This window comes from Amphiura filiformis, chromosome 10 (assembly GCF_039555335.1).
Source record: "Amphiura filiformis chromosome 10, Afil_fr2py, whole genome shotgun sequence".
Classification (NCBI taxonomy): Eukaryota; Metazoa; Echinodermata; class Ophiuroidea; order Amphilepidida; family Amphiuridae; genus Amphiura; species Amphiura filiformis.
This window is the reverse complement of record NC_092637.1, coordinates 9,242,505-9,262,607: the sequence shown is the minus strand read 5'-3', so window position 1 is coordinate 9,262,607 and position 20,103 is coordinate 9,242,505. Positions and strand designations below refer to the sequence as shown.

The 20,103-nt window shown below is 36.2% G+C and overlaps 1 protein-coding gene and 1 long non-coding RNA gene across 2 annotated transcripts; one reads left to right on the top strand and one right to left on the bottom strand.

Annotated features, from left to right (window-relative positions):
• The first annotated feature begins 1,162 nt into the window (after window positions 1-1,162).
• On the top strand, window positions 1,163-2,320 carry LOC140161637 (integrase/recombinase xerD homolog). Its single transcript, XM_072184937.1, is given in 1 exon segment — window positions 1,163-2,320. A coding segment is annotated over 1 exon segment (1,158 nt).
• Window positions 2,321-9,029: 6,709 nt separating this feature from the next.
• Window positions 9,030-17,437, bottom strand: LOC140162478 (uncharacterized). Its single transcript, XR_011860301.1, has 3 exons — window positions 17,366-17,437; window positions 10,980-11,139; window positions 9,030-9,577 (listed from the first exon to the last, which is right to left on the bottom strand). It is a non-coding gene; the product is annotated as an uncharacterized lncRNA (long non-coding RNA).
• Window positions 17,438-20,103: the final 2,666 nt, after the last annotated feature.

The window sequence follows — 20,103 nt, the reverse complement described above, 5'->3', positions numbered from 1 at the left end:
CAGACACTGACCTTTCCCTAAACCTAGTAAGCAGCAACTTGTGTATCACACCCGTCATGGGTTCGAACCCTTTTGTTGTATTTTATTGTTAAACCTTAATAGCGTGATTGCTTTTGAATGAGCGGCAACACACATATTTTGTTTGAGGATAGCTGGATCTATCTCCTTTCTTTACATCTTCTCTGGTCGGATATAGTAATTTTTTTCCCGGGGTCACTCCCATTGTGGCCTGTACACCATCCGCGATAATGAAAACGCGTAAAAGGGTCGTTTTTCGTGGGTAGGCACGATACGCGCGTATCGCGTTTAGGGTGTCAAAAACATGAAAAATTGGAAAAAGGGTAGCAAAATTGCAATTTCTAAATACGCGGAAATGAAATTTAGGGTATGAAATATGATGTTAGGAATGAAATCCCTGTTTAGGGTGTCGTTTTAGCCAAGGGTTAAATCCTTGTTTAGGGTGCTTTTCAAAAGTTGATTATCGCGGATGGTGTACAGGCCACAATGGGAGTGACCCCCCGGGTTTTTTTATATCCGACGCTCATTCACACTGCCACTTATATCCGATACTATTACCGACGTAATTTAAGTCCGACTGTGTGAACAAATTGTCGGATTTAAAGCACATTACGTCGGATATAGTTATATCCGACGCTAATTCACACTGCCACTTATGTGAAATTTCGTTTGCGTACGAAAGGTCGTTGTACCGTTTACCGGTACACAATAGGCGATTACATAATCACCCATTCTACCACAATTGGGGTTCGCTTTCGATAGCTCACTCTCAGTCAAGCAAGCATCCGTGCAACACCTAATTTCCCGCCCAAACCCACCCAAAAAAAAAAATTAGTTTTTTCGTTTTTCATATTCCTTTTTTGTTTTTTCCCTTTGAATTGTTCATACATATTCGGTCCAGGGGGAGTGCACCTCCGTTGAGCGTCCTGGATGCACTCACGTTTCCTCCCCCGGGGGTTTTTCGTGGCCACCGAGCGCCAACGCCGCGTCGTTGGCCCGTCGCTCAACACCGAATCTGTACTTTTTGTTTAAGCCATAGAGCTGTATTAGGCCTACCTCCCATTCAGTTTAATATTCATAAAATCCATTGTCACTTGTCATATATAATTGGTCAGCCATCGTAAGAGCATCTTTGACCTCTTAAATGAATCTCTTTGAATGCCTACAAGACGCTATTAGCGTCATTGTTATGAACCTATTGGTGTCCGTTCTTTATTTTTGCTTTGCAGATGCTTGGAAATGTTTAACACCTTCGCTTCAAGACCCTACTTTGAAACATCTCGCCAGCGTCAATCTTCCAGCCCTTCTCATGTCAGCAAAGGCTACATCTACCACAAAGAAATACCTAGCCACGTAGAAAAAATGGGAGGCCTGGGCTTCATCAAATCCTGAAGTTTCAACATTTCCCGTTAGCCCTTTTCATTTTTCCCTTTATATTTCACACCTCGCTGCCACAGGTCCAAAATCTATCGCGGTATCCGCGGCAGCAGCCGTCAGTTGGGCGCACGGTCTAGCCGGTATTCCTTCACCAACGTCTAACTCTATGGTGAAAACTGCTTTGCAAGGTTTTAAGCGCTTAAGATCAACTCCAACCGTTCGTAAGGAGCCCATCACTTCAGACACGTTGGTCAAGTTATTTAGCTCGCACGGTCATTCCAACGCAAACTTGGCCGACCTCCGTGTCTTATTCACATGCTTCGTGAGTTATGCCGTCTTTCTGCGTTTCGACGACTTGAGTCTGATCACAAGAAGCGACTGTACTGTTTCAACTGATCGTATGACTATACACCTAGCAAAATCAAAGTCGGATCAATATAGGGATGGAGCAGACGTGGTAATCGCCAGGACTTCAAAGCCGACATGCCCAGTGGTCGTCGCGGAGCGGTACTTCAAAGCGTTAGGCGATCCCCCAGATTCACCTTTGCCTGTCCTACGTAGGCTAGTCAGTACACGTTCGGGTCTCATTCCTTCTTCCAGTTCATTGAGTTATACGTGCACTCGTGAGATCGTTTTAGATGCACTCAGACCCCTAGTTCCGGACATTTCTTTATACGGCCTTCATAGCCTTAGGTCCGGAGGAGCATCAGCTGCTTGTAATGCTCACGTGCCATCCTTTCTGATCTCAAAACATGGACGATGGAAGACCGAAAAGGCCAGAAATGCCTATCTTAAACTCGATTCATCCACCACCTTGCCGTGCTGGCTTCAAAGTCCCTCGGGATTTGAGCGATCTGAGACTTTAATAAGTATTTTGCCCATATTCAATGTCAACCTACGTTGGAAATCTAAATCGCGATCATGAGTATGTTATATGTATGCAAATATGAAATGAATGACTGAATATTACGAAAATATGAGAAGAAATATATGAGAACAAAAAGAAGATATATTATGATGAATAAATGAACTACGGCACGGTTTGCGCGCTCGACGCCGTTACCAATTGTTCACCAATAAGATTTTTCGTGTCCTTGTCTATTTCATTGTTTTATTTCTTGAGGTAGTAATAGAAAAGAAATACATTTTCTGACGTAAGAATGGAGGAAGAAAATCCGATACTATTACCGACGTAATTTAAGACCGGTAATAAGTGATTTAAGTCCGACTGTGTGAACACGACTTTTATTACATCTTCTCTGGTTAAACTTTGCTCCTTCCGTAAAAGGGTACATTATTTTGGCACTACATTATTTCTTTTTTTCCACATTGCTGGTATTAAATATCAAATGGTCATAATTGGCGGTCACTTCAAATCATCCCCAACTGAACGAGGTTCAGGAATGTCCTCTCATTGTTAATTGTTGGTTAACCCACCACTTGAACAGGATTTAGCCAAAGCAAACAAAGACTTAAGCTTTTTACTCGGACAAATATTAGGGACATATGAATACAACCTCTATGCATATTTTGCACTGTAACTCGAAATACAATTTGCCGACTTTACGAGCGGTTTGAGATGGATGGTCACATTATGTGCTAGTGTCAATAATTATTGTTAAAAGGCAATAAGGTGTGTAATTGCAATATTTCCTCTAAATAGGAAAGACTCTCTAGTCTACATCGAACCATGGATGCTGGTGGTTCGAATTAAGCCCGATCCTGACTCCACTTCGCAGCGCGATGCGATGCTGCGATGCTTTTCAAACATTTTTGATTGATTGATATTATTTTATTGCAAATTCGTGGCCCGTGGGCCAAATTACAATCAGAATTGCACATGATAAGAAACACACAAAAATATACAATTTGAATTACATTATTTAAGAAAATTGCATATATAAAAGTCACAGTAAAAACATTTATCTTAATATTGCACTTTTTAACATTATAAAATGACATGAAAAGATTAGCATAGAAAAGTATAGCATGCAGAACAACTCTGGGTGGCAAAGGAAAAAAATAAACTTATTTATTAAGAAATCAACAAAAAAGGGAAGAGGACTATTTCTGAAACGATTAGTCCTGGTCCTAAACAGAGAAAAATTATTACTGTTACGCAAAGAACGGCCATGACACTCCTTTCTGGTAGGAGGGATGAGAGAACTTGTTCGATCAGTTTTGGCAAGCCCTTCGGCGAACCTAAGACAGTGCTCCTCCCTCCTATCAGAAAGGGTGTCAAGCTTGCCAACTTTAAGCGCATCACTATAGGATAAATAGTGCCGACCCAGGATTGTTCTGCATGCACGTTTTTGAATGGCTTCTATTTCATTGCTCTGTTTAGCTGAGATACCAGAATGCCACACCACATCAGCGTACTCAAGAATTGGCCTGACATATCCACTATATACGACACCAAGCTCTTGAGTGGAGAAACCAAAGCGTTTCAAGGTTCGTAGCATGATCTGAACAACCGGTGCTGCGTGCAAAAGCACATACTTATGCAAAATATGATGTTTTGCATATGCAAAACTACATACTTTATGAAAGTATGTACTTTTGCATATGCAAAACACATACTTACGCAAAACATGGAGTTTTGCATAAGCAAAACATCATACTTTACGGTAAGTAGGGGGCTATACAAAAATAGATGTTTTGTCTAGAAACACGTGATGAGGCATACGGGCTGGCTATAGGGAATCAGGGCGCATACTACCAAAGCGGGAGCACACCACTTAATAATGTGCCGTACCATTCATATCATTCCACGGAGCTTTTTGACGGTAGCTGGAGGTATTTGGTATTTTAACAGTCTCGCTTATAAACTCTCGCTTATACCTCATCCAAACTGAGATTTGGCTATCATCCTTAGCTCATTTACTTCCAATTTTACTAATTATATTTAGTACATTGTGTGAAAGAAATACGGGTACAAAACTACGGGCAAGACGTGGGGGGGCATAAATCACCGTAATGATGTACAATCGGCCTAAGACATTTTATATACGTTTATTATTATATATGCCTATATAGGCCTACCCGGGAGGCCTACCAAGTTGCATATGCAAAGCACATACTTTTGGAAAAACATGTTACTTTGCATAGGCCCAATCATGCAAAATGACATATTTTGCAAACGTACGGTATGAAAGTTGGCATAATTAGTAAATTAGGGGTAAAAGTGGTATGGTGCATAACCACTACCGCAAATATAATTTTTAATTTTAATAATGTCTTAGTATATTCTATATTAACAAACGTATAATAAGTTGCATAAGCAACACACTTTTGGAAAATGTAATTTTGCATAACCATGCAAAATGATATAGGCCTATTTATGTATGTGGTTCAGTTTGGCAAAACAAAAACAGGGGGTGGTGCATAAACCACACCAAAGTATAATGTACTGTAAGACATTGGGTCTTTATAGTATATACTAAGTTGCATAAGCAAAAGCACACACTTTTGGAAAAGTATGTAATTTTGTATAACCATGCGAAATGACATACTTTGCCAAAGTATATGGTTTTGGCAATAAAGGGGGGGTGCATAAACCACCACCAGAAATGTAATGTATAAGACATTATGTCTTATATACCTTTATTATTATAGTATAGACTAAATGAGTTGCATATTAAAGCAAAAGCACACATTTTTGCAGTATTTAATTTTGTATAACCATGCAAAATGATTTTGCAAAAGTATGTGATTTGGGGAAAAAAACGGGGGAGGGGTGCATAAACCACCACCAGAAATATAATATACTATAAGACATCAGGTCTTACATATACGTTTATTAATATAGGCTTGAGTAGGCCTATGTTGAATCAACAAAAGCACACACGTTGTATAACCATGCAAAATAATATATTTTGCAAAAGTATTTGCATGGTTTTGGCAAAAACGGATGGGGTGCATAAATCACCACCATCAGAATTATATTGTACTATAAGACATTAGGTCTTATATGTTTATTAATATAGTATAGACCTATACTAAGTTGCATAAGCAAAAGCACACACTTTTGGAAAAGTATGTAATTTTGCATAACCATGCAAAATTACATAATTGGCAAAAGTATGTGATTTAGCAAAAGGGGGTGGGGGTGAATAAACCACCACCAGGAATATAATGTACTATAAGACATTAGGTCATTCATATGACATATAATGGTAATGTACTATAAGACATTATAGGTCATTCATATGACATAGGCAAAATGCAAAATGACATATCTTGCAAAAGTATGTGGTTTTGGCAAAAACGGGGAGGGGGGTGCATAAACCACCACCAGAAATAATGTACTATAAGACATTAGGTCTTATATACGTTTATTAATATATAGTATATACTAAGTTGAATAAGCAAAAGCACATACTTTTGGAAAAGTATATGTAAGTTTGTATAACCATACTAGTATATACTAAGTTGCTTAAGCAAAACCACACCTTTGGAAAAGTATGTAATTTTGCATAACCATGCAAAATGACATACTTTGCAAAAAGTATGTGGTTTTGGCAAAAACAGGGGGGGTGCATAAACCACCACCGAAAGTATAAGCAAAACCACACCTTTGGAAAAGTATGTAATTTTGTATAATCATGCAAAATGACATATTTTGCAAAAAGCATGTGGTTTTGCAAAAAAAAGGGAAGAAATATAAGTTACTATATATTAGGTCTTATATAGGCCTACGTTTATTAATATAGTTACTAAGTTGCATCAGCAAAAGCACATACTTTTGGAAAAGTATGTATTTTACATAATCATGCAAAATGACACTATTTGCACGAATGTGGTTTCGCATTGACGCAGGATTGTTCATTGCTTGAAAGGGTAGGCATACGCTTTAATATGCTTGTCCTGAAAAATCTTAAGAGATACTTTTAATTGAAAGTGTCTTTCTACAAAGCAGCAATTAAAAATCATTTGCAAAATATGTAATGGCCTCATAATAACATTCTGGATTGATATTTTGAATATTGTACACATAAATTTAGCATGTTATATATGTCATGTAGGCTATAAATAAGGCTTATTATGTCTCAAAGTCCACGACAGTTTCAAAAATGAATGCGAAATGAGGTGTTTTTTTTAAAGATATTTTGTTTTAAATTTTCGACTGCTCAAAAGTACACAACATAAAATTGTGGTTGATTTACACAATTGAAGTACAATATTCATTGTTTTTTGCCTAAACAATGCGAGTATTTGTCAGAATTTCATGATTTTACGGCAAAAAAATGTTTACGGCAAAAAATGCCGTTTCTTAGCCTAAACAAACACCAAATAAGTCTGTGAGCTAATAATGTAGTTGGACTTCTCACAAATTATGTGCATTTTTTCCACTTGACAAGTAGAACAGTGTTCAAATAACCATAACCAGGAACTGGTATGCTCTGCTGTAGTGTTACTCATTGAATCACACAAGTAAACAATTCACAAATAACATTATGTTTTGATAACCTTTATTTCCCAAATCACTGTTGACATAATGTGACAAAAAATTGCAGGTAATACTTTGTTTCACCTTGTATTTGGTAATGAAGTGACGTCCGTTTGTTGTGTGTTTACGAAGCGCCCTTGTATATACAGGTAACACAACTTTTAAAAGTTTCCACTCATAAATGTTTTTCAACCGATTATGTAATTGTATGGCATGTTGGGCATCTTCAGTGTTAAATATGCAATGATGCTTCCCATGTTTCAGAGCAACTGAACAAAATTTGAAATGAAAAGTTGCAATGGCATGATATCAGAAGGACATTCTTCGTATTCAGAATGCAATTCGATTTGTTTGCTGTGCTCTCATGCCACACAAAAAATACTGTGCAAACGTTCATACCAGTCCAGAGCCCTTAACAAGAGCTTTACTGTAACTTTTAAAACATGATATAAAAACTGGGAAAATCTGTTCCAACTGACCAGCGGGGAATCAAAGGATACAATCAGTGTCACACTTACCCACTAGCAATGGATGAAATTAAAAAACAGGGGAAATATGACAACATCCATGGGGGAGTAACAGTAACACTAAACATATAAACAAAGTTTAAAATCCGATGTTTTTAAAAGAGAATTTTTTTCTTTTTCAAGGGATTAAATAAGAGACCTGCTCTCAGAGACCAGCTTTCTTAAAACATGGTCAAACTTTGTTCAACTACTCATAGTAACTTAAAATAGCTTGAATGGATTTCCTTAAAACACTGAAGATGCACAACATGTTTTTATTATATTATGCTTTTTCTGTTTTTAAATCGGCTAAAACTACATTAATTTATTCAAACATTTATCAGGGGAACTTAGAAGTTGTATTATCTGTATGTATGAATAATGTTTATACACTCTGTAGATTTGGGACAGCAGGTGCGATTCAACAGCAACGTGAGTCAAATATTGTTACCGAGTCGTCAAAGCCAAACACACCTTTCACCCAAATTCACTTCAGAAAAAAAAAAAAAAAATGTTTGAAAAGTTAACAGTATTTGAATAAATAAAAGTAAAACATGATTTATAATGTTCTGATACATAAACATAAATAAATGTCCAGTTTACATATTCACTCTTTCACAAAATACGATGTAATCTGGAAATTCCCAAGCCTAATTTTAAACATTAACCTTTCACTTCCTGGGGAATTTCCAAAATGATGTTATATCTACTTTACACTAGGGAATTGTGAGTACATAAATAGTCCTGACTTTGTTTACTGTGATTACATGGTAAAGGGAATTCCCAACTTTCATGCAGTAGCTTTAAATTGTAAACAAAGAAAAATTTTCAAATTGAATTACTCAGGGCTACTGTAATAATGTTCTCAAGTAGAAGTAGATGTGTCTAAATGTTTAAAAACCTATGCCTTGGAATGAATTGGATAATGTGACATGTGGTCTCAACAATTTGGTTATTTTGATACACAAAATAACATTGCATAGCTTGAGACGTTTCCAAAACTAAGGAAATGATAATTGATTTCAGGATGTCAAGTACAACTCCAAGCCCTATAGTGGTGAAGGGTAGTAAAGTTAGCCCTAGTATAAAGCCTTTTGACTGTGGTGATCCCAAACCATGCTATATCATAAAACCTGGCTATATCCAGAGAACTGCTAAACTCTGTGACTGCTATTCCCCAGAAATCGGGTGGAGCGATTATAGTGGGTTTTAGCAGTTCTCGGATATAGTGTGTTTAAAAGGCCCTATAGTAGGGCTAAGTAAAGTGGAGCATGTGTCCTCATATAAATATCTTGGCACTATGATTGTTGACAAACTCAATTGGCATACACATGTAGAATACTTGATCAAAAGACTGAACTCTAGAATCACATTGGCACCTCATTCGCTAGTCAAACTGCGTAGCAATGTGTGACCTACAATCCCGGAAAAAATGTGTTCGAACATCCACTGTAATTCCCATGTTCTTCTTAGTATAGTGTGCACACTATATCCACTGGAAACTAAGGATTATAGTAGTGTTGTCTCAATGTTCATCTTAAGCATACTCCTCCCTTTCCCCACCAAACAATGTTGGGAGAAGATATGGTGAAGATGCGCATATTGGGCATGCTAATATATTGTACGGGGGTAGAAGGGGACCATTTCCAATAAGGCCTTAAAAGTGTTCAAACAATTTTTTCTAAGATTGTAGTTCTTTTACGTGATAATCAGAAAGAGCAGAAGGACACAGCTGAAGTAATTTGCTGAATAGTACAACAAAGTATTACTTGACTTGACTGGACTTGACTTGGCTAATCATTCACAAAATCTAATCATTCACAACTAATTATAGTTTACATTATTTGCCAAATATAGTTTCCATATGTTTTAATAACATGCTTCTCATTCTAATAAGGTAGGGATTTGCGGGGGGATTTGACTTGAATTTTTAGCCATGCTGTCAGCTTTACAATGAGTTCTGCTAACACTGGTAATATGAAATGACCAGTCACTGACATTTCCTTCGTAAACAAATCCATGTAAATGTGCTGGTCTTAAAAGCCTTGCATTTTTAAATAGATAAAGTGTATATATTTGTTCATCATATTTATGCAGCTTGTATCATTCATTTTTATACACATCTGTGGATGTTGACAATTGAGAAAGTTTCCGCTGCTAAACATGAATGATTGTGTCGCGGTTGTCACTTGTTCCCTTGTAGCATCAATGAGGGCATCAAACGATTCTATGGATAATTAAAAAGAGTCAGAGAAAGAGAAGATAATAAGAAATACATACATTTGTACAATTGACTGTGGATACTCATGAATGCGTTATTAGCATTTTGGAACAGTAAATTCTATAATTAATGGAACTTAATTTAATGTCCTGATCTACTCGTACTGTTAGCCACACTCCAGCAATAGTGGAATTCCTTTCTTTTGTTTGAATAAACATAGTTCAAAAGCATTTGGGACCAGGTTGCTTTTGTATTACATTAATTTGAAAATGGCACATGGACACTTAAAATGACATGCATAAGAATATTTCTGTTGCGTATCTGGATAATATTGTTTCCAGAATTGCTAAGTGGAATAAGATTTATATAGACAAAGCAACTTCAAATAGTGCAATAGGGGAGACCGAGGAGTCTTTGCCCTTTTTCCGACTAGTATCTATATGTCAATTTTAAGGTTAGAAGGACCTGACTGACCCATATGAGAGCCATGTGTCTTGGCTACATACAAACCCAATCTCAGGACTGCAAGCCTTACAATACTAACAGAGTAAAGCAGACAAACAAATTTAGGGAGCGGGGCAGGATGGCCCATATGGTAGGGTCAGTTTGCCCTAAAAAGTTAAAAATAACTAAACAAACATTTAGTAAAGGGTATATTGGGCAGTTATTTACTTGCGGGGAAGAACAGGGTAAAGGGTAAAGTTCAAAACTCACACCATCGTGACTCTCTGGTAATACTACTTCAAACAAGGTATACTTTGACCAATCTATGATGTATGGTTATGGAGTTATGGGCAAAAGAGTAAAATTGGGACGTCATAGGTCCAATTTTTCCCCGATGGGGGCTAAAAATGGAACTTGCTCTGATTTTGATGAAACTAGTCTCAAATTATTTGTCTTGTTGCAAGAAATAGTTTTAACGATCTTGGGATTAATAGGTGCTGTCAGCCAATTTCGCCATCTTGTGGATACAAATGATCTGTGTGTTCATGCGTTAGACACTACGCGCAGGTTGCAGCTTGCCACGCATCGATGGTGCGTTTAGCTGTTCATGTATGGAGATCGAACGACCATCGCAGCATGCACCCACAAGATAGCAGCATATACAACATCACACTGATTATCTGTATTTTATATGCAAAAACTCAATATGAACTGTGAAAAGGGCTACATGTAGTAAAGGTTCATGGCTAAGGCCCCAAGAAGTTAGAGAATTAACTGAAATTGCAGGGCAAAAATGCAACCTGTTATTATAGAAATGTATACAAATAAGCCTGACGGGGGCGTCGGGGGTCCAGGGAGGCATTTACGTTAAAAGACCTTTCTAAGGAAATAGAAACATCTTAAAAATATAGGAAATATATGGCCGCTTGCAGCCCTGCTCATAGAGATACATGATACACCTTACCTAACTCAAGCACCTGTAAAATGTACAACATTGTCTGATTGCAGCTCTTGTAGGGTTCAGCAGAGAGAACAGGAAAGTATTTTTGCAACTGTTACAGCACTCTTGTTGTATTCAATCTCGTTTCACATATTCAGCTCCGACTACTTTCAACATGCAAAATCTGGAAAAGAAAAAATATAGGTTGAAGAAGAACTTCTCATAACAATATATTTATGTTACCATCCACAGTTTTTAGCAGGGCGTGGCCAGCTTTCTTGGTCAGGGGGGAAAAATAAAATTTTTGGGGCGCAGACGACAAAAATTGCAGTTGCATCATACAATACAGAGAGACTGTACGTCTTCGAGCCACCAGAAAAGGGCCTTATTTGGATTATTTGCGCGAGAAACAAAAAAAAAATGGTATTTTACACTATTTTCGCCCATTATCCGCTAAAAAGGGCTTTATTGTTACAATGCGCATTATAGCGCGGAAAATTTTGTATTTTACACTATTTTGGCCCTGAATTTTGCTAGAAAAGGGGCTCCTTGCCCTTTTGCTTTTCCTTTGCCCTCCTGATATTCTCTTTCATTTTTTTGTCAGGGGAGGCACTCTGCCCCCTACCCCCCCCCTGGATTTTGATAGTTACTATTACATAAGATTTCAAAAGCTGGTATCACCATTGGGGTAAACTAATATGTGAAGAATTTTAATCTTTTTTTTTATCAACAGTTCAGTTCAATAAGGTATAAATTTGGGGTGCCTGGTGGGATTCCAGGGGATATCCCAGGGTATTCTTTTCTTGAGCTACACTCCCTCTGTCACTTTTGAAACATTTTTTATTATTACTAGGCATATCACCTCAAAAATAATCGCAGCAGAAACACGTTATTTAATGTTCCTACATTATTGAGCTTTATTAAAGCATCAAAAATCAAAAACAGAATTGAAATCGGTCAATGCATTGTGACGTAGTGTCAATTTAAAGATGCTCGTAGATGGAATGAAATCCTGCCACAAATGGCTGTAATGACAAAATTGGCACATTTCGAGATGTTGAAGGTATATTTGGACGCTTGATTGAAAAAGCAGCGTTAATATAAATATCACATGTTAAATGCCTATCTTTCCTGACTTCGTTACAGAAAACAAAATTAAAAAATCTATCATTGAATAATTATAATAAATTAACCAACTATACTATTTTAGCAATTCCGGCCAATCTGCAGACAAATTAAATCTCAAAAATGACTAAGTTCAGCTAATTAATATGCAAAATTGATGCCAATAGAAAACCGTACATGATATAAAGGTGCGGGTTTTTTTGCACACATATGTATGCAAAGTTCTTTCAATTGATAACAAAAAATACACAAAAGTAATTAATTATGCAAATTAGGTAATTACAGCTAATTATGTATTTATGATTTTATTATGCATATTAGGCATGAGTAATTTTAGTTTTTTTTCAATATTTAATGAACGTCTGTTCATTCATCATAAAATTTTTAAGTATGATCCTGTTATGAGGTTGAATAAATGAACTGCAGTTAATTATTTAAAAACAATACAAAAAAATAAAAAGTTTGACATTTTGACGGTGTCTGGAATATAATATTAATTTTTACTGTAAACATGGTATGTGTTACCATTACTCAAAGCCAAGTCCGAAAAGTAAAAATTAAAATTCCGTTGCAATGAGACTTTAAATTAACATTTTGTCATCTGGATTAACATGGGAGGACAATCAGTAAAAGCAATAGCATTTTACTGTACCGCGTATACAAAAATAGTATGGCCTTGGACACACACAATGGCTTAGTGCTATTGTGGTTTGGAAAATTACTCCCTAAAAATATCATTGATTAATGTTTTGCTTCAACTAGTTTTAGGGAAGTGTTTCATTCGTTGTCGACGGAATTAATTTACATGCTAAGAAAGATTAGTATTTCAGCTAAATGGTGGTAGTTCCTTTACTTCAATAGGCCTATATTTACTGATTTATGAGCGATCTTCAAAAATCCATAAAAACAGTCAGTAACCCTTAAACAAAACAATTTTTAATTTTAAGGACCCGATGTTAGCCTCGGAAAGGCTTCACACACCATATATTAAAAATTTAAACAATTTGGATAAATGAAGCATATGAAGATATTCATTTAATGACATGGATGTTTTCTAAAATTGGCCAAATTTGAAGCGCGCCCTTTTCAATTCACTGTTATGCTTGCATGCACAGTGTAGCAGAATTATTGTGCAGCCACTGTGACATACCTATTATTACAGTCAACTATGAACTTTAATTTGGTAAAAACCCATGTTTTCACAAAGTTAGGTATATCATTGAACATTTACTTCAGTTTTGGAAGCCTGGTAGACTTTTTAGGCCCTGAAATAAGCGTTTGAAATTTTTGACAAAAAATCCCATTGACTTTGTGTACAAAAGTTCATTGACCGGTAGCACCCCTAAACTTTTTGAATTTTTTTTCATATTTTGCAGGTATAATTTTATTACCAAAATGAACAAAATGAGGGGGTGTCCCGTTGAAAAATACCAATTTCATTTTTTGTGAATCACCCTAGTGCAAATCCTTGTATGCATGAAAATGATGTCAACAAGAAGCACCGCCTCAAAAACATGTAACATCTAAACCACAGCACATATAAAAAAAACCCAACCTTATCAGTGCAAAGTAGAGGCAATGGCCCACCTAAATATATACTTTGAAAAGGTTGCCACTAGTTGATGAATTGTTATGATGTACACGGAATGACATATTACAAAATTTTCAGTCAAAATTATAAACTTGTGGAAAATACAGGAATACTGCTTGGACTGCTTAAGACTTGCCCCTTTTTTGGAAAGAGTAGACTTCTTTCTTCAAAAAATGTATAATTTTGCATTAATATGGTCTATAGTTTGTAAATTATGAATGTTTCAATGTATGATGGTGCGCGATATGTGTCCCAGGAACCAGGGAAGTGAGACAGATGGAACATCTATTGAATTATTTATGTAACATTGTATAGAAGGTACACACCAAGCTATTGTGCTAACAATGTAGTCAGCCGCACAGCATGCCTTTTCAGTGGATCAGGTAAAAAAAAAATTGTTTTTTTCTTGATTAATTTTCATATGTATGTCGCTTTATTCAAGAAAATGTGACAGTAGTTAACATCAAATTTATAGTCCATAAATTGCACAAAATCAACCCAAAATAATCATATTCGCCATATACTTACAGAATTCAAATATTGGAAATCAGTCATTTACATTTAAACCGCCAATTATTGCTATAAATATGCGCATTTGACACATAAATTACATTGTCAAATTAATCTCACATCTATGTGAGCCCAGGCCACCCCAAAATTGCTGTTGACGAGAATGTTCTCGACTCTTGAGTCGGGTATTATATTTCCATTTTGCGTAAAATAAATTTCATTTCATTTTATTTTCTGTTTTGGCACTGCTATGAAAGTATGTATTTTTGCATGTATACCCGGTACATGTATGTACAAATTGCATAAATGGCTACAGGAGACTGACTACATACATGTAGGGAAAATTATTTTGCAAAAGTATGTACTTTTGCATACATGCATGTATGCAAAACCACATAATTTTGGAAAAGTAACGGGTATGTAAACCGTAAACAAAATTTAACAGCACATACTACAGTATATGTATGTGGTTTTGCATGCTGCCAGTTTTGGCTCAATAATGAGATAAAGTACATGTAGCATACGGTATGCATTTTTGCATCCTTTGTGACCTGAACCGAGTTACTTTGAGATTAACTCTAGCGTCAAATTTGCACATGTAGATACGAATTCCATGCTAGAGTCCTTTGCTATTTTTATTTATTTTTGGTCGATCAGCGTTAAATTAATATCATAAGTTCATAACTTAAATCATGAAATGTACGGTTGGCGGTTGGCATGACGTCACTTGTGATAAATCGCTTTTGCTGAGATTTGGCTGAATTCCATTTGGCTCACCCCCTCAGACACGAAGGGGACACATACCGTTGCACCACAGGGGAAATTGTCTTGAACTAAAGAGGTCCTGCACAAACCAATAGGGATTTCACGAGGGTGTCCCCTTTGACAAACATTCTCTCGGTCAAGCTGTTTAGATCTATGGCACCACCCATGCACTTTCGAACAATGCAATGGCATGTTTTGTGATTTCACCCACTGATTGCAACAGCAATTCAAGTGTATGTCCCCTTTTGTAAGACAGGGCCGAGATCATGCCTGGAAAAAATAGGGAACTTGGGAACCTGGTTCCAGGAAAATTTTGTGATTTGGAGGAAATGTTTGAGTTCTAAATAAAGAAATACACAAGGAATAGTGGGAAATGGGGGAAAATCTTAACTATGTTAAGTGAGCACTATGTTCCTGGGAAATTGTGCATTTTTCCAGCCCTGGCCAAGATGGAACAGCCAAATCTTGGCAAAAGCAACCAATGGGTTATTCGAGAACTCCAGCTTCAAATTTGCACACGATAGTTACCGGTACTCATTCGATGCTAGAGTGCTTTGCCATATTTTGTTGGTCAGATAGCGGTACAATTTTTTTGCACCGGAGGTTATTTATTGTGTACAATTTTAGCAACATTTTTGATGCAATCGCCTGTGGTTATCGGCTGTGTTTACTTCTGAACTTCCATTGCTTTAATTTAGGCTAATGAAAGTCAATTCCCAGTTTCCCGTTACATTACTTTTCATGACTGTGTAGGTGACCATTTCATTATTCATTATTTTATACCATTTCATTATTGCATCTGTTACAGGTGTAAACCAATAACTACCCATGTATACATGTGATAAATCACAGTTTGTAGTTTACAGATGTAGTTTACAACCACATGAAGGTGATTGTACAACTATTATCAATTATTTGTCATGTTAAAGTTTGTTAGAAATCAACATTTTATTCAAAATAATGAAATATTTGGCCAGCAGATTGTTTTGAGCGGAGTAGGGTAACGGGAAACTGGGAATCGACTTTCATTAGCCTTATATGGTGTCATGCTTCAGCGAATCCTACTAAATTTTGAATGCAATGGTCTCTAGCCTAGAATGTGAAGCTATCGGTGAGCAAATTCTTGACTAAACTTCTCGAGCAATGGAAGAAGTGATCTATTCACAAGTAATGTCAGGCCGACCCGTCCGACAGAATGACTGAGAAGTGGGCAAGTGATCTAGATGGAACTAGCCTCCAATGTGATGTGAAGCTTCATGTACACCGCAGCGTGTTTCGCCTATGAGTGCGCATCGCAGTGAATCCAACCATGGCCATGCCATCGCACTCGTGATTAGTTTAGTACCGTACTATAATTAAGACTGAAAGCCATGACATTTGCTGAGGAGAGCGCCCTCAATTTTTTTAAATTCTGGTTTCTACACGATTGTAATGTACTTTAGTCAATAAAGATACTCTGCAAAAATCAAGACTTTAGGTGCTGTAGTTTTGTCAAAATCCGAGATTTTGAATAAAACGATGGAAATATTTGTCTATTAAACACGTATGCACAGTACGTACATGGCGTGCAGGATCTACTTAAGGCCAAGGAAAGTCGATTTTGAGTTTCCCGTCACCCGCCCTCACTTCATTTTCTGACCCTCACTTGAATTCATTATTGTGATTTTCCAAAAAATATTGATAAAAACTGGTTATATTTGCAAAAAAAATTATGAATATCCCTTTATTTTTTAAGGAAAAATCAAAATCAAAACATGCATTTTGCTGTCAACATTGCATACTCTTTTTAATATACTTTTGAATCTCATTTGGGCTAAACATCCATCTTCAAGTGACTCGTGAGCAGCAAATAACAACACATTTTACATGCATGTTGGTCATATAATGAAAGGCAGAAAAATAATGAATAATGAATAATAAAAAAGTTACCTCACTTGTTTTCAGAAATTTATGTGACGGGAAACTCAAAATTGACTGTTAAGGGCCTAATCTATTTTTACAGAGACGTTATAATATGGCTTTAATTATTGTATCCACGACAAGGGTTGTTCGTTCGTGTTGTAGTTTGAAATTTATGTGATCATGGTGATAGAACCTAATTAATTTGATCGCGGTTGGATCGTCACGTGTACAGCTGTTCAAGCAGTGTTTAATACACTTTGAAAGCGACAAAGCTGTTGAAATTTCTAGCTGATACATACATCAAACGTATATGGAGCTGCAGTATATTAAAAGCCGAAACTCACATACCTGATACATGACATACATGTACATGTATCTATCTATGACAATTGACATGTACTACTGTATGCGACGTGGATATGGGTGTAGCGTGTGTAGTAACACTGAGCCTGAGAGGCCTGTGGGAAGTCTTGAAATGACATGTCGCATCTTATATAACTAATTTGCAAAGACTTACCTGGCTACGAGGAATGATTCAACCACACCAACTATCTGACAGTGATGCACAGATTCTCACATCGAATAAATGGTAACGGGACATTTCATCCCCTCGCATTTTCATCCCCTGGACATTTCATCCCCTGGACATTTCATCCCCTGGACATTTCATCCCCTCATGTTAAAACGCTATTGTAGCGTTCTTTGAGCGTGACAGTAAAAAGATTGCATATGAATATAATAATTGTTTAGGATCTTTAGAAGGAAATAATATCTTTATTTAAAATTAGTCTTATTTATCCAATGTATGCACTGTGTAACTGTGTTCTGTATGAGCTATCAGTATCACCAGCTGATCACGCGTATAAAAATCGATCGATGGTGAATGGCAATAGTGCAATCAATTTACCTATTAAGCGGCGTGTAGGCCGTGTAGGCCCCCTACACGGATGATTCAGTATTACGCCTAGTATTATTATTAAAAGTATTATTATTTTGTTATTTTACCGGGGTAGGCCTATCGTTATCATTAATATTTTTATTATTATTATTTATATTATTATACTTTGTTTTTGTTGTTGTTGATATTAGCCTGGACTATTTAAGCTAAAGTGTATTTCTTCTCTTTCTTCCTGTTAAATTTATGTATTTATTGTGTATTGTTTATGTATCTATAGGCTGTTAATTTTTTTATAATTATTATAATTTATGTATTTATTATTTATTTTGTTTGTTTATTTATTTATTATTATTTACTTAGTTGTTCATCTAACAAAATTAGTACCGGTACATTTTTATGGGAACCATGTATCTGTTATGTGGATAGTATGTTATATTCTTATAGTGATCAAATATGTCTGCATATAGGCCCTAGGGAAGGATCATGGCAATATTTTTGTATTGTCCACTTGATGAGGTGATTAGATTTAGTGCAATGTCATGTTATACAATAGGAACAATAGCCGTCAGCCGAATGGTTACAGGAAGTTGAACTCTTTCAATCAGTGGAATCTATATACATATAACTATATTGCCAGTTTTAGTCGCCCAATTGGGCGACTTTTGACTTCCGTCCCGCGACAAACAAAGTGCTCCCGCGATTTCGTGACATTTTGGCTACTTTGAAAATCTCACCCGCGAAATCCATTAAATAGGCCTATTGGGCGATTTTTGAAAAGCCGACTTCAAAATTGTTGAATTGGATATTCTGTCATAGTCAATGGTCCTTCAAAACAAAACCTCCAAACAACTAATTCAAATAAAAAGAAAACATTCTGTGGTCAGTGTGCATCCAAGTATGACAATGGGAAACAAATTAAAGTCGATACACGCGCAGGGAGATAACTGATATAAGGGCTTAATCCCATGATTATCCTTAGAATATTCCCATATCAATTCCCACAAGTGGCTTAAGACGACAAAAGTGCCAAGCGGGGGGCCAAGTTTCTCTTTTCATGCAGGTTCACTTGGGTTTATTAAAAATAACATAACCACATGTCGTTTCATGGCTCTGGGGAGTGTGGCAGTGGCTGAAAATAGGTTAGTCTACATTACCAGTCGTTATCTATTTATTTATTTATTTATTTATTTATTTTGAAAATCAACTACAAAAATGCATGATGTAGGCCTACGAAAAAAAGAGGTTGTTTTGGGGTTAATTAAAAATATCACTAACTACATGACATATACATTGGCACGGGGGGGATGAAAATAGAAAATAGCTTAGACTACATCGTTATCCACGGACCCGGGAGGGTGTTCTGGGTTGATTGATTGAAAGTTGACTTAAAACTCATGGTTATAAAAAATTGTACAAAAAGGAATGGTAGGCCTATACTATTTTTTATTTCACGTTTTATCAGCAAGAAAGTATATTCGTCCCAAAGTGTATAAGGTCTCACATAAATTTATCATGAAATTAAAAAAAAATCGGTTAATGACAACTTGACTTCAAGTACGGCGTGTACAAGCACGACCCAAAATATTATGATGCATCCATCATCATGCACAAATCGGATCAAATCCTTTAGGTATTTTCGAAATGAAACATTTGTCAAAAATGAGGAAACCATCAAACCACAGTAATGACAAAGTTGAGCCCCATTAAAATACCGTACATCTAGTTGTGACGTGGTATATCAAAAAGAGACTCTTTTGGGCAGGATCGTAAATGGAGAAATATAAAACTACCCTGTGGTGATTTTTTCATAATTTGGGTTTGTTGCAAATTGTTTATGTTAATAATGTTTTTAAAATATTGTCTGATAGTTTCAGACCGGAATATATATATAGTTTGAATTGTTGGATTAATGCAACAGTTCCTAAAATAAATAAATAAACAAACAAAAAAACAAATGCAATAGTTCCTAAAAAATAAATAAACAAACAAACAAATTAATTAATTAAATAAACAAAATAAGTAACCACATGATCTTCAGGTGAACAAATAGGACTTACATGTATACTCGACTGACAAATTATGTTGATTAATATTTTTGAGCAAGTTTAAATGGGGTGAAACTGAGTTTGTCTTACTTTTAGAAAATTAATCGAGAAAATTTAATTTAGAGAAATCAAATTTAAATATTTGCGGTCGTGCGATTTTTTATAACCCGGTCTTTAAGGGCCATGGATTGTAATCCATACAGATGCAGAGTGTAATCTGTGTAAACTCTGTCGGGAATCATGTAGTTCAAACTTTAAAGTTTCCGGGAGGGGAAACTCTAATAGTAAATGACATGCATGTGCGGAAAACCC